The 15,477-nt window shown below is 33.0% G+C and overlaps 1 protein-coding gene across 7 annotated transcripts; it reads left to right on the forward strand.

Moving 5' to 3' along the window:
• Positions 1 to 837: 837 nt before the first annotated feature.
• Positions 838 to 4,522, forward strand: LOC113289407. 7 transcript variants are annotated; one of them, XR_003331000.1, is made up of 12 exons: positions 838 to 951; positions 1,204 to 1,311; positions 1,397 to 1,513; positions 1,661 to 1,763; positions 1,874 to 1,921; positions 2,020 to 2,117; positions 2,191 to 2,305; positions 2,520 to 2,602; positions 2,746 to 3,307; positions 3,629 to 3,729; positions 3,922 to 4,006; positions 4,086 to 4,522. XR_003331000.1 is itself a non-coding variant. In XM_026538657.1 (10 exons), exons 1-9 carry the CDS (start codon positions 1,228 to 1,230, stop codon positions 3,685 to 3,687), a joined length of 1,269 nt encoding a protein of 422 aa, XP_026394442.1. In that variant the 5' UTR covers positions 877 to 1,227; the 3' UTR covers positions 3,688 to 3,729; positions 4,086 to 4,522. The 7 variants fall into 7 exon arrangements, 1 of the variants encoding a protein (XP_026394442.1); XR_003331001.1 differs by having other exon boundaries at positions 877 to 1,096; XR_003331002.1 differs by having other exon boundaries at positions 877 to 1,096; positions 1,215 to 1,311.
• Positions 4,523 to 15,477: the final 10,955 nt, after the last annotated feature.

Consider the following 15,477-nt stretch of genomic DNA (forward strand, 5'->3'; position numbering starts at 1 on the left):
TAGATTTGTCTCTGATATAAGTTTATTGTATACTAGACTAAGATGTAATACTTTTAAAGTATCTTAACAGTAACACTATAAGGAGAGGTTGAGCCGGGACCGTAAGGTCCCGGTGATACCTAGTTTATAAAATAAAATAAGGATAAAAAAGAAAAAATCAAGCATTAAATTTAGGTGGGACGAAAGCTTATGCATTTGTAGCTTTTAAAAGCTCTTCCTCCCAGCTTTTAAAAGTTGGGAAATTTAGGAAGTACTTTGGATAAAAAACACTTTTACCAAACCCAGCCTTAGCTTAGCTTTTTAATTTTTTTAGCCTTTATGATTGCAAATGCGTCCAATAACAAGTTAAATAACATCATAAAACGCCACGTGTTTGGCCTTTGTGTTGTTAGATCATATTAGCATTGCTGCTGTATGCTGGAGCAAAACATTTTCTGTGAGAAGTATAATCTTTCGCCGTGATCGAATGAGAATGGATAAGAGGCTCGTGTGACTAATGTGAGGGGATAGGGATAGCTATACTTATGGGAGCGAACTCCAGGCGAATATGAAGCGCATGAATACAAGTTATGCCTTGGAATGAAAGACAATTCCGAAATCACTTTATCTATGAACAAGGAAGCTATAAGTAACTGCAATTATGAACCTCATGGAGAGTTCGATCCTGGCTCAGGATGAACGTTGGCGGCATGTTGAACACATTGTAAGTCACGGGAAGTTGTGTTTCCAGTGGCGGACGGGTGAGGAGCGAAAGGAGGAATCCGCCCGGGGGAGGTTGTATCCGGGTGTAAGTAGAAAAAAGGTGGTTGTAGATATCAATGTTGACCCTTTAGTCCACTTATACTCTAGTTTGAGCAAACAATTTTTCATGCGGAGATTGATCTGTAAAGTAGGGTTTTTACCTGATTGACTGACTCCGAAAGTGTTTCTGTTGATTGCTGAAGACATTTGGTGCTAATCCTAAACCTTAATACTCCTTCGTTTCATAAAATTTAAGTTCTTTATTTTTGCTTGCTTTCGTTCATATTGCTTTTTAAGCTGAAATAAATTGAGTAACAGAAGCATGAGAACCCCTGCCAAGTTTTTCATTTGTTAGGTGGAATTGATTGAACGAATTTTCCTCGTTTTTTGTTCCGTTCCATATCCAAATTGGGCATGAAATCGTTTTTAGAACTGATTAGTGTATGTGAAATTGTGAATTAGGAATAATTTAGGCAAGAAAGTTAAATGGAGAATAGTGTATGGAGGCGATTAAATACACTCTCTCGTCATCTACGGATAGAAAATGAAACTAATCAAGTTCTTCAGTTGGTAAGTCACAATTTACTGATGTGCATTCAACATTGAGCAACAAAATACTAATCTGAGAGATTAAGCTTGTTTTTGGTATTCTCAGAATTGTTCGAGTGCAGTGGATGGAATCTCAGACCCTGTAATTATAGGCGCAATGATAATGGATATTCATGCTACACCTTCTATACCAGCACAACCTCGAACAACAACTCCTGGGATGGTAATCATTTAGTTTTCTGTTGTAGTTTAAGTATCGCATGTTATGTTTGTGCTGAACCTGTTGCATAAAGTGGAATTGGTATTCAAGTCACTTGCTCAATAGAAAAAAAATCATAAAAAGCATTTACATGGAGAAATTCTTTTTCAGGTTCACTATATATCAGGAGGAGTAGCTAGGAATATTGCTGAATGTATGACCAAACTTGGAAATAAACCTTTTATGATTAGCATGATTGGAGATGATATGGCAGGTGACTAATTTTGACACAGTAACTCAATTCAATATCTTTGCAAACCTGCAGGTCTTCATTTGAGCTAGTGGAAGCATTTGAAAACTGGATTGACTTTGTATTTTCTGTAGGAAATTTTCTTTTTGGATATTGGAAATCAGCTGGGTTAGCCATAGAAGGTAACTTTAAAAGTGGTCACTTGGACTCACATAGCCAAATTTTTTGCATCTAATTCTTTTACGTTCCTAGTTTCTTTCTGCTGCTTTTCTTTCTATAGGAATTCAAAGACGTCAAGATGTTGGGACTCCTGTAGTGTGCAATGTCTTTGATGCCAATGGAGAGTTGGCCGCTGCAGTTGCAAGTGTTGAAGCAATTGTAAGATTTAACTGATTCTACTACATCAGTGTGACCAGTTAAAGATGTTTGGCTAATTGTGGATTTGGAACAGGAGAAATTTCTAACAGAAGAATGGATTCAGCGATTTAAAGGCAATATTTTATCTGCTCCAATAGTGATGATTGATGCAAACTTGAACCCTTTTTCACTCGAATCTTCTTGCCAAAGTACATACTACTGTTTCCCTATAGCTTTCTCATTCTTTAGTCTATGAAGGTTTTTTCTTTCTATCGGTCGCTTTGGAAGCTTTATGTTCATTTTTGCCTGAGAGCTAGGCTTGAAAGTAAAGGGATGATTATATATAGATTGAAATGGTATTTTTTCAGCTTAGCTAATACAGGTTTTTATGTTTCTATTTCATTTTCCTTTACTGGCCCTCAGTAGCGGCAGAATCTGGGGTTCCTGTATGGTTCGAGCCTGTCTCTGTTACAAAGTCCAAAAGAGTTGTTTCAGTTGCTAAGCATGTGAGTCAATACTCACTAGCAGTTAAAACATTAATCTCAAAGATCAGTTATACCTTATAATGATCATTAAATTGGTTTGTCGTTTAAACTAAAAGTGAGTTAATCTGGTGTTTCTGTTTGGACCCATCCGGTGATTCTTGCAGATAACCTTTGCCTCTCCAAATGAAGATGAACTCATTGCAATGGCAAATGCTTTGTCATGTAACGATCGTTTTTCTCCAATTCAGATGGAAGCTAATGTTGGGAGTAAGTCAGTGGAGTACTTATTTCAAATGCTTAAACCAGCAATGCGGGTTTTGATTGATAAGGGTATCAAGTTGGTGATAGTGACTCTCGGACCAAATGGGGTACTCTTAGGCTCTGTGGCTGGGCAAAACTTGACGAATGACCACCTGAAGAACATAAACCGAAGTTGCTACAAGAAACAACTATATGAAATTGTTACTTCAAGATGTCCTTCACGAGAGCTTATAAGTGAGTTTGAGAGGAGAAGATCTGATCTGATTTTGGTGCACTTTCCATCTCTTCCAGCATCGGTCGTGAGGCTAACGGGAGCTGGTGATTGTTTTGTTGGTGGGACCCTTGCATCTTTGTGTGCTGGTTTAGATGTGATGCAGAGTATTGCAGTAGGTATGGCCGCTGCAAAAGCAGCAGTGGAGGTCGAAACTAATATACCTTCAGAATATGTTCTGGCTACAATTGCTGGTACGTTTCAACTTATCTAAATTTCTTAATTTTCCCCGTATCGTTTGTATTTTCCATGCCTAAAACCAGTCATTATCCAGCCATATGGTATTGGGTTTCTCAAGTGTCAATATATGGTGGGTCGGCCACCTAATATAGGTGGTGAATGGGGAAACGTTGGAAGCTTTTAAGCTGTATTTATTAAGGAATATATACATCTCCAAGTTTGGATTATGACCTATCCAAGCTGATGTCATGTTTTGTAAGAAACTCATCCAGTTGGCAATGTTTAGTATCCTGTTTATTATATGAGAACTAAACTATGGTAATTTGAGCATGCAGATGATGCCCAACGGATACACTCCTCCGCGAAAGTTCTAAGCGATCAAGAATCCATGTGAAGATGAAGTTTACTGGATCTCATTCTCTCTCGAATGTGACAGGTCAGTGTGTTTCTTTTGTTATCTTATGGACTTTGCCTTTTCGATCAGTAAAAGGATATTGTAAGACTTGACTACAGAGATTACAAATCATGAAATGCAAATTCAAAAATGAAACCACAGCTCTAAGAAGAAAATGCCTAATAAACAAATTGGTGCAAGCTTCAGCATAGAGTTCTAATACATCTTTGACAGGTCCCACTTCACCTTGACCTACATTCTCGAGGATCAGAGAGTAAAATATCTGACCATTGAATTTCCTTTGTATTCCTTTTGCAAGGTAAAAATCTTCTTGCTAAGTCTATGGATCAAAAATTTACTAGGAAATAATATGCATCTTAAATATGTTTTGTCGACAGTGAAAGCATGGCGACAGAATCATGTTTTGGACGTTGGATAGGATCAAGGGTTCTAGATATATTCTGCGAGAAATGGCGACGTGGTCAGAGGCATATTTGACACTTATTAAGAAGAAAAACCGAAAAACCTTTTCAAGGAAACAACCCCTACATAATGGTTTTCTAGTTTGTTCTTGCAGTTGAGTTACGTTTCAGCTGAAGTTGAGGTTGTACAAATGCCTTCCTCATGTTATCATTTTTATAATAAATTGTCGGTAGCGTGATCAGTCTTTAATTCTTTTTTCAGCCTGATTCATTTCATATTCTGTAGAAAAAAATATTTGACAATTATGAAGTCTCTTTCCCTTGTCGATGATCACCATCATCTCTAACTATTATATGTAACCGACTCAAAAACTGAACCGTTACATGTCTATGTTACATTTTTTTTATTGGGTGATACAGGGTTACTGACTTATCGCCTGGTTGAAGGGGCAAGCAAGTCTTAGGTCTTATTTGTCAGCTCTTTGTGCAATAGAATTTTTCCTTTTTCATTGTGTATTAGTAGTATATTGGTGAGCTCCAATGATGTCATTTCTTTTATTCTTTACTAGTTTTTCACCCGTGCGATGCACGGGTCTGTTTATTATATATAAAAAATTAATAAACCAATGACTAAACTGATGTATCTTAGTTGGTGTGCAAAAAAATAAAATGAACCAAAAAGGACTAAAACAAATATAAACTCCAAGGGAGACAATGTAATCAAAATTGACTTATTCTTAACAAAACATAAAATACCCATAAAAGAAAGGAAAGAAAATAAAAATAATCCCATCGGCTAACCCATGAAAACCGATAAAAGGTATCACCAACAATTGCAATAAACAAAATCAAGAAAAAATCTCAAAACACAAAAAAGATGTTTTCATTATATATCGCATGAGTCTCTTTCATCGCCATAAATCTCCAAAAGAACCACCTCCACCGCAATCAGCAGCATGCTATATATTCGAGAAACATGCAAAGCCAACAACACCAAAAAAAGAAGAAAAAAATCAGACAACAAAACCCTAAAGCGCAAATCTGGCATTCTCTCGAGAGATTCATATAGAGAGTCACGACTCTCCAACATTAAGTTACCATAAAAAGGAAAAAACTTCATTTTGGAAATAATATCAAGCAATATAAAATTCATGCAATTTATTAAATTTTGGATAACAACTTTGGATATCTCTATATTTACCTGTTGTAATATTTTTACTCCAAAAATATTCACCAACCATCATTAATTACACGTTTAGAATACAAATTCTTGAATTTCTTTTATCGAAATGATAATATTAAGAATTTCTACTAACGATTCTATATTTCGACTATTTTTTAAGATTATCGTTTAATTATTTTTGTGGAAGAGGAAGCGTTTTCGATCCACGGGTACGCATCTAGTACTCTATGTTTTTTAATATTAAATTTGAATCACTAATTTCTTTTTGACAAAGGGTTTTCTAAATTTATTCGAATTGCAATAGTAAATTTGGTTGTAATTAAGATGAGTTTATAATTAGCAGAAGTGTAATCGGACATTGGATTATTTTTCTATTTTCATGATTGATTTAATTTTGTGTTTAAATTGTTATGAATGATTTTATCTAATTTATTAATTTTAATATTTAACTACGATAATTAGACATAATTGAATTGAATTAACTAATTTTTTAATCATAATTAGACTACTTTATTTATTTATTTTTGTCATATGAGAAGATTTTATTAGATTTTGTTGTTTTAGATAATATTTTTTTTTAAATGTGATTGGTTGAATATGTATATTATGGGGCACAAAGATTCTACAATTTGCATCCTCTTTGTCATGATGGAGGAACGATGGTTTTTCGTGGATATAAAGCATTTCTTCATTTCACGTTACTATCACAATTATTAACTTAATTTGTTTTTGTTTTTCGGAAAAGAGTATTATAATTAATTAAAAAAAATACAATCCAAAACAGATTTATTTGCACATGAACTATTACCTCAATTTACAAAGTTTCGACATTTTCTTTCTCCTTTTATCCAAAATCATTTTATTCATATGATGCCAAAATCGAGTAAACATTGCAACCGAATATTTTATAACATAGCTAGTACATTTCTTACCTATTTAATCAAGGCAATAAAATGATGTAAAAACCAAAGTTTTCTTAATAAATTTTATTTTGTTACTTCCAATATATTGAGTAACTTTTATAATCGGTTGATATTGTCTTACATCTCATAAAGTATAGTGTACCATCAATGATGTAAACTGTGATTTCTTGATAAACTGTTTCCTGCAACTACTGCGCTATTGATCAGTGAACAGAAAAAAGCATTGGGTTTGTCAAGCATGCCACATCTTAGTTTTTTTTCTGTTTTACATCATATACTTGTGGGAAATAAATGAGTGAATTTACCTTTACATTTCAGTAGGTAAATGATCTTGTTTAGTGTAACATAACAATAAACTCACACAAAAGGATAAGAGAGGGAATTAGCTTCATGAATCATAAATTAAAATTTGAACTAAATGCTCAAAGAAGTGCTTTCGCAAATCATGATTTCCATGTTAAGTAATTTTTGGAATACTAAATCTACTCATAAACAACAAAAGAAAAGAAAAATAATAAAAACATGGAAAAATCAAATACAAAAGAAGCTAGCTTTACCATAAGAATATTTTGAAAAAAAATGTTCAAGAGGGCTCCTTTACCACCCTGAAACAAGTGAGAACGGTTAGAAAACGATGAAGATTATATTACTTGCTTAATATATGAGGTAAAACAAATACGAACTTGCAGACACATAAACTCAGAGAAGTATTATAACTTGAATGAAAAGACAGTAAAACTGATAGAGTTTTTCTGACAGGAAACAATGTAACATGTTTTTAATCTTTGTATGCAACAGGAAAAATTCCAATCGTATCAATCGGCTTTTCAGTTAAAAAGTTACTTTCATTCTCGGCTACTATTTACCATTGATTATATGATTTTGCTTCAAAAAAAATTGATTCTATGATCTCCCAATAGCTGGCATGTATTTTAATTTGTATCCTTTACCAGTGCAGCACTTATGCGCTCCTTCAAATCTGGACGTTGAGTCTTGATATGCTGAACTAAGAACTGCAAGCCACGTAAGAGGGAAAAGATGGGAACTAAAAACAGTGATATATGTCAAACGAAAAAAATAGAACTGCAGTTGTGTCACCTAAAAATGTATCTAATTCGGAAGAAAAAAAATAGCATTGTAATTACTCCTGAAGACTGCATGAACTTGATGATTACTACCGTAATAGATACGTGAAGAGGTTTTATACCTTGTAAACGGTTAAGAAACACTTCCAGATTCTTCTCCACTTAATATCCAGAAAACAATTTGTGGACTACAAATTTATGTATCATACAAACGAAAACAAATATTAAACCTATCTCTGTAACCAAAAAAAGAGCAACAAAAAAAATGATTTTAATCATATATATCAAAACCAAAACAATAAACAATTTGTGGACTACAAATCTATGTATCATAGAAACAAAAACATATATTAGTTACCTACCTCTGTAACCAAAAAAAAAAAAGCAACAACAAAAAAATGATTTTAATCGTATATATCAAAACCAAAACAATGGTTTTATTTGTAAAACTATACACTATTTGATATCTAATAATACTCGAGTTTATACCTTCGTATTGATTGATTATGCCCGGTTACTACAGCTACAATAGGTGCCTAATCGACCGTACCTGCACAACAAACAACAAAAATAGATCAGACAAAGAACCCTATAATTGTAAGAAAAAAATCAAAAAATCAAAATAACCCAGCAAAGTCTTAAAAGAAAAAAGCAAAGTGGTAACAATGAAATTTTTCTTCCACGCGAATGATTTATATAGGACACAAAACCTGGAACATTCCACAAAAAATCAGTTTTGTTTTGGAAATAAGATCAATAAGTATCAAAAAATATTTATGTTTTTTATACTTTTCAGTAACCAAAATATACAAAAATATATTGAGTATTTTTTTTCACACGGTTTAGGAACTATTTTATTTTATGAAATCAAGAAAAATTATGTTGAAAAATACCAATAATTTTATAATTTTGGACAATAATAATAATATTTTTGTTATCTTTTTCACACGGTTAGGATTTGAATTTTTGTTTTTTGTGTGAAATAAACAATATTGAATAAAATTCATTCATCATGTTCAAATAATACTTTCATCAAAACTTTTGTAATGATAAGTTTTTGTTCTCCGCTTAATATCATGTTCAAATACTTCCACGATTTTTTATTACTGATTTCGTATTTTAAAATATTGGACAGGATAACAATCAATTTTTGTGGAAGAGAAATCTTCTACAGGTAAGCATCTACCTATATTTTTATTTGATTGTAGATCAATTTGATCAAAAGTTTATTTTGATTTCTGAAATTGTAATTGTAAGTCATAATTATGGTTAATCTAATTATCCGTAGATTGGAATTGTAATTAAGTTTAGTTTAATTTAGTTATAAAAGGTGTAATATAATTTAATATTGGATATTGGACATTTTTATGATTATTATTTTATGATTAATTTAATTTTATGATGAGAACATTGGACATTGGACATTTTTATGATTAATTTACTTTTATGATGAAATCTTGATTAGATAAAAACTTGCATATCTTGTTGTGATTTTACTTTTATTTTTTCTATGAGTTTTATGTTATACTTCATGATTATAGATATATTCTAGTCGGTTTTTATATATTTTTAACATATTATGAGATTTTATTAGATTTCGTTGTTATCGAAAATAACTTTTTTTTAAACATGAAAATATATTGTGGGGCAAAAGAATATTTTTTTAGATTTTTTGTTCGAAAATTTATTATATTACTAAAATAAAAAAACTGGTGGGGCCAGAATCAACCAGAAGCTCTGATTAACCACGTCGCTCGAAAAAACTTTGTTTTTGTATAGAGAATTTTAGTGTCCATTCCATACTTGCTTTAGCTATTATTCTTGCATATTTTCGTATTATTAATCTTGTTTGCCTCTAATAAGTGAATCATCCAAAAAGGAGCTACAAAGTGCTGAAAAGAGCTAGGAAGAGAAGTATTCCAAGTATTCAAGTGCCCAAGTCCAAGAGAAGTGGAAGAAGTGCGACGAAAAGGAGCAAAACGCTCAAAATCAAGAGAAGGGCCAAAGACCGATCTTAACTCATTCAAATTAACTATTTATCATCATCATCTTGAAGATAACTGAAAGATAAAAAAAAATCAAAAAGAATGAGGTATTTCCGAGTTCGGATGAAGAAGTTGTGGCCAAAACAAGCTTTTATTGAATATCGAAGATAATAAAGTTCACGAACGGGTTTCATACTTTAATTCCAAAAATATCTGCTGGAATTTGAATTTTTCGGACTGGGTTCGCGTACTTAGCAAGTAGAAAACGTTTATGCACAACTTAGAAATCCTAAGGGCACGTTTGGTTTCGCTAGCTTGTGTTTTCGGGTCGGGTTCTTGAACCGAAATAAATACTTGGAGACCAAGCAATGTAAACCTATAAAAAAGTATTAGGTTATGTAAAATAGGAGATCATCGAATCTCATATCACAAGTTCTACATCAAAAACCTAGGGTTATCCCTTTAAGGGGAAACCACCATGATTCATCTTCTTTGTAATATGAGTAGCTAAATCCTTTGTTGATTAAGGATGAATTCAATGTTCCAAGCATGAAGCTTTATTAATAATACAAATATATTGAGAGTTTTTAACATCATCGTTTGTTTTTACCATATCTAGGGTTTATGAATGGTTCTTAGATTGATTTGGAGTGCACGCTAGATTGATCTATTGATTGTTCTATTGCTAGTGGAAGTTAGGAGATAAGTAATCGTCGAATAACTCTCTACACCAAGTAGAAATCACGAGACCTTACAGAGGGATTCTGTGGAGGAATCGTGTGTAAAAACAACACCATCAAGTAAACCTTGAGCTAAGAGTTTAACTACTGGGATTAACCTAATTCACAAAGCCCAAAGCATTCGATTGGATTACGCCTTGAGTGAGCTACTACTTGGTGGTTCAGTTGAATAGAATATGATATTGGAGAGCTTCCGTATCCGTGGTATAAGGAGTTTGGGGGATAGCACTGAGCTAGCTGCTATTCTACGGTTGGTGATGCATGGTTCTTACGAACGATGGATAAGTATATTAATCCAGCTATCGCTTGGTAACGGCGAAGGATTCCTTAATCATCTTTCTTTTCTTATTGTCTTTTTAATTATATCTTATAAACCAAAACCCCCTTTTGTTATTTACTTTATTTTGCTAATACAAATAACCTATCAATTACACATCTCTCTGTGGGAATGATCTCTTACTACCGCTATATTACCGGTTAATCAGTGGGAAATATCATTATTAATTTGTTGCTCCTACGACAGCCCATACAACAATCTTCAACTTATCAATTAAGAATAATTGTCAGATATCTATCTCGAGGAACCACAAAGACTAAGAGAAAGAGAACTTTGTGATTACTTTCTATCTAGCCTAAAAAAGATTACGAAAACCTCGATGACAGAAAAACAAGATCAGGATACACAAACTATTAAGATAAAAGATAGTCGGATTTGGCTTCACGAATCCCAAAGCAAAGTCTTTTAGTCGTAGACCTAATTCTGTTTCACAAAGGAAACCTAGGTCAATGACTCTAGCTATCAACTAGGACATAAAGTGTATGGATTAAATCTCCCAGTTTAAAGAGCATCTCTATTTATAGTTTTTCACGACTGATGGCTGCTTAAAATTCAAGTTAAGATAACTTGAGATTCGAGCAAACATTTTCTTTGTTTAGATAAAACTCTAATTAGGGTTTCAAGTAAGCATGTGAGAAGTTCGTGTTGAAATCACATTAGAAGAATATACACAGTGGTTCGGGTATGTGAATCGTGTATAACGATAGATGATAGTTCTTGGAAAATATGGCTTATGTATTAGTAAACAATTTAATATTCATTTAAACACTTAAGAATTTAATCACGATGCAGATACAAAAGTGTTTTAGTGATCAATGATGTCTTAGAAGTGTTTCTGAGAGTCATAGAAATACTATAGATATCTAGAAAATAATTCTTTAAGAATCTGCTAAAGTTTTACTAAGACGTAGGTGAAATGGTTCGTGATTCGTAAAGCATAGTTCACGAGTCAGGATGCTACGGTTCGTGAACATGTTCACCAACCCTACTCGGCTTGTAAACTCAGATGAACACAGTTCGTGAACTAGGTTCGCCATTGTTAGCCTTTTCTCATCAGTATAAAAATTCAGATCAACATGGTTCGTGAATTGTATTTTTCTGAATTTAAGGTTTGCGAACTGGTTCGCCAACCTTCCTGTATTCCAAAACTCAGATAGCTAATATGGTTTGAGACAAGGTTAGACAACCTTCCTGAGTCAAAATTACAGAAGTATTGAATTTCTCTCATTGATGTTTGAAACATTCTCAAATGATAAATTCATTAACTTGGGCAATTTTCAAATTGATCCACAAAATTAAATCTTGATCAATAAATTGTTTTGAACTAATATTGTTAAGGACCTTAGATTGAACATCCAATGCTTGAATCATATTTCGATATGTATAACAAGACAAGCTTGATTCGAAACTTCTTCTTTGCAATAAATCTACTAGAGGTCATACAACATAGTTTCATAAAGATAGAGGCCCATGCTTTTATTAACTATAACCCACATAAAATAAGTCATTGATCTAACCAAACGGATTCTTATAACTATTAACATAACCCATAAAATTGAACACGATTTTTATATATAGCCCAGAATAAATTATCAAATTCTTAAATCGAAAAAATAAAATAAAGTTAATTATATAATTTTCATAATTAGAGTTACGTAAGATCATGGCATAATTGATGATTTTCAAGAATACTCAATCTAATGCAAAAAGAAAACATCATCTTAGAATTTTTTTTATAAGATAATAGTGCTTACGGAGTTTTTGAAAATTGATTTTTTGAAAAAGAATCAAAACCTTAGTTGATTTCATTTCAGTTTTCGATTGATATTGTTGTGGAGAATTTTTAAGGGAATAATTAGAATATACAACCTCAATCGATATTCATATAATCATGATTTAGGAAAAATAACACCATTTTAGAGAAAAAGTGAAAAGTTGGGTTTAGTTTATTTTTGGGGAAAAGTAAAAATTATGAATTATAATTGGGAAATTTGTAAGAATAATGAGAGAACAACTACAAATAAATTGAATGTAAAGAAGAAAAGGTTAGGATTTATATTTTTATTCAAATTGGGTTTATATTATGATTTTTGGGAAGAAGTGGGATTATTAGTATAAAGATTAAGACATGTTTGGTAACTTTGATTATTCATTTTAGCATAAACTTTTTGGGCTATAGTTAATAAAAATGTGGGTTATATTTAAGAGAAGCTGAGATAGATTCTTAAGATAGTGAGTAAAATATAATGGTCCAGTCTTCACATTTTCTCCAAATGTCTTCTTTGATCTCCAGTCTTCGAGGATGATTTTTGATACTGAACAACCGAATTCTATACCTAGTCCGAGACTTGACTTAGGAGACCAGAAATCAAGATATAGTTTTTTCCATCTAACATGACAACAAGCTTGTGATACCAAAACTTGTAGGGTAGTACTCTAACATAGCTTGTGATTCCAAAACTTATATTCTCTATCTTCTTTATATTCATTCTCTGTATCTAACAGTAAAACCACACCATTGCTAATCATTCTTATTTTTCACCAAAATAATTTGGGATTTCATCGTTTCTTACGCTGCTTACTAACAAATCTTTTCCTATTAATATTTAAACTCCATATGTTTAATACGTGAAAACCTTCATCGTGATCAGTAAAAGAAAATGAATGTAGTCATGGGAAATCATAACTGATTCCTGATATATTTTTTTTCTTCTAGGGTTTATGGGGTTAGCATATGCGTGATTATTGTAGTTATCCTGGTTATTGACAATTGTGAGTTTCGTGTAATATGTCGTACAATCTCTCAGTAATTTTATATATTTCATGCTTCGAAAAAAAAAAAGGAATAGGTGACAGAAACGTTTTGGTGCTAGCTACTGAATTTAGATAAGGGAATGAAACAAACATATATCGTGTGAAGAATTCCTTTTTCACCTATATTACGTGATTTTTTTTTTGTTTTCACCCTTGAAAATTCTGATTTTCACTAGTGTTTTGAGTAATAAATCCTGTTTTCACGTTGATACTTTTGTTAAAAATCAAATTTTCAACTGGAAATTCTAAAGTGAATAGTGACATTTTCACTTTATTCTAATATGAAAAATTAAAATATCATTTGATTCACGGATGGAAAGCCCAATTTTCACGTAGGATTGATAGATATTGGTTGGCGACCAGATGAAGCTAATTAGGTGATGAGTCATTTCAGGAATAAAGCCGAAAATACTAATATTAGCTGGCTAAGAGTATTTTTAGGAGTTAACCAACTGAGTTATTATAGGAAGAAAAATAGGTTAAGGATGACATAATAAAAGGGGAGTTGATTTAGGAACGGTTTCTAAGATCAAATCTTTTTCCACAGATATTACTTATTTTTACTTATGTGAAAGGATATTTCTGTAATTGTATACTACTTTACCTTAATTATGGGCTAGTTATATATGGAATTTTAATGATGGGTTTTTATAAATGCACTTACATGATTAATTTGTTATACATAATACATGGATTATTTTGATCTCTCGGTTGATTCAATAGTCGTATGTAACAATACTCAGGGCCGACCTTAATTGTGGTGTTAATTTCGTATTTTTTTTCTTCACGAAATATCATTTTGGTACTAGCTTAGCTTCTTTTAGATGTTGCGACATCCTCTAAAATTACAGCAGCTTAAAAATCTCTATAGGAAAATATTTCAATCATAATGGACAATTATCTCTACTCATTTTCCATACCCTTTTTGAATTATCACCATCGTCGGCTAATTATTTCTCTTGTTCAGTTATACCACAATCATCTACGATTTAATCGTCGTGTTAATTTTCTTTTTTAATGTATTATGTAGTGCTAGCCAAGTGTCAAATAAAGTCTTTAATGCTAATTTTGATTAAATCATTTAAAAATGTAACTTTGATTTGACCAAAGTTAACGCTATGTAAATGTTTCATCCACCGTTGGATGCAATTCCCTCACGCTAGTAGCATTGCATCTACGGTGCTCCCATTTATGCCGGATCAATGCCAAAGCTTAGGAAGTTGTGTAGAATCAACTCCATTTCCCTCAAACCAGTAGCATTGTAGATACGGTGCTCCCTGTTCCACTGCATCGCCACCCGAGCTTCGGAAGTTGTGTAGAATCGACTCTCTTTCCCTCAAACAAGTAGCATTGTAGCTACGGCGATCCCTGTTGCACTGGATAACTTCCAAAACTTAGGAAGTTGTGTAGAACTGAATTCTCATCTCCATCTATAAATATGCCACACCAACTCGACAGTCTACACTCTACTCTTCCAAAGAAAAAAACCCAGAGAGAAAGCAAAAGAGAGAGTGAGAGAACGAGGATGAGGAGAGCGCCTCAACAAATGAAAGCCGTGAGGGTGTGGTCCTATGGTGGAATGACAGTTGCAAGTTCTATTTATGGTTTCGCTGCTGGGATGTTCTTTTTTTTTTTTTTTTTTTTTTTTTTTTTTTTTTTTTTATGAACAAGAAAAGTTTATTGAATCTGATTAAGAAACTGATACATAATGAGCATCCTCATATAGAAGAGGTATTACTTCATATGGAAGATAATCATTCCAAGTCTGGTTGAGTTTGTTTACTCTAGCTAGCTTAGACAGTGCATCAGCTACTTTATTTCTATCTTTTGACACATACGAAGATTTCCAAGAGGATTTGTCTTTAAAAAACAATCTAATATCTTTAACTAAGTTTAAAAGTCTCCATTCTATGGGGTAATCTTCATTTTTAACAGCATCAACTACAACTTTGCAAACCAGTTCAAACAACACCTTCTCCAGCTTTAGATCCTTGGACCATTTATCTGCTTCCAAAATCCCCAGCATTCTGCTTGTTCTGCGCTTTCAACATCTCCTAGATTAGGGGTGTAAATTTTGCCCGGCTGCCCGAGGCCCAGTACCGTCCGTCCTGTCCCATGACAGCCCATGGGTGACCGTGGCCCTTTACGGGTTGGCCCGACCTAGCCCATTTAAATAAGAGGGCGGGCACGGGCCACAATTCAAATTTTCTTGCCCGGCCCAATACCCTCCCTATTATCCCGTCAATGCTACCCGCCATGTTAGCCCGCCAGTGTTAACCATTTACCTAGCCTAAGTGACTG

Source organism: Papaver somniferum, chromosome 6 (assembly GCF_003573695.1).
Source record: "Papaver somniferum cultivar HN1 chromosome 6, ASM357369v1, whole genome shotgun sequence".
In the NCBI taxonomy this organism is placed as follows: Eukaryota; Viridiplantae; Streptophyta; class Magnoliopsida; order Ranunculales; family Papaveraceae; genus Papaver; species Papaver somniferum.

Coding starts and splice junctions, on each gene's coding strand:
- LOC113289407 (XM_026538657.1), top strand. CDS start 1,228: ATGGAGAATAGTGTATGGAGGCGATTAAATACACTCTCTCGTCATCTA. Junction 1,312..1,396: donor CTAATCAAGTTCTTCAGTTG/GTAAGTCACAAT, acceptor TGGTATTCTCAG/AATTGTTCGAGTGCAGTGGA. Junction 1,514..1,660: donor GAACAACAACTCCTGGGATG/GTAATCATTTAG, acceptor ATTCTTTTTCAG/GTTCACTATATATCAGGAGG.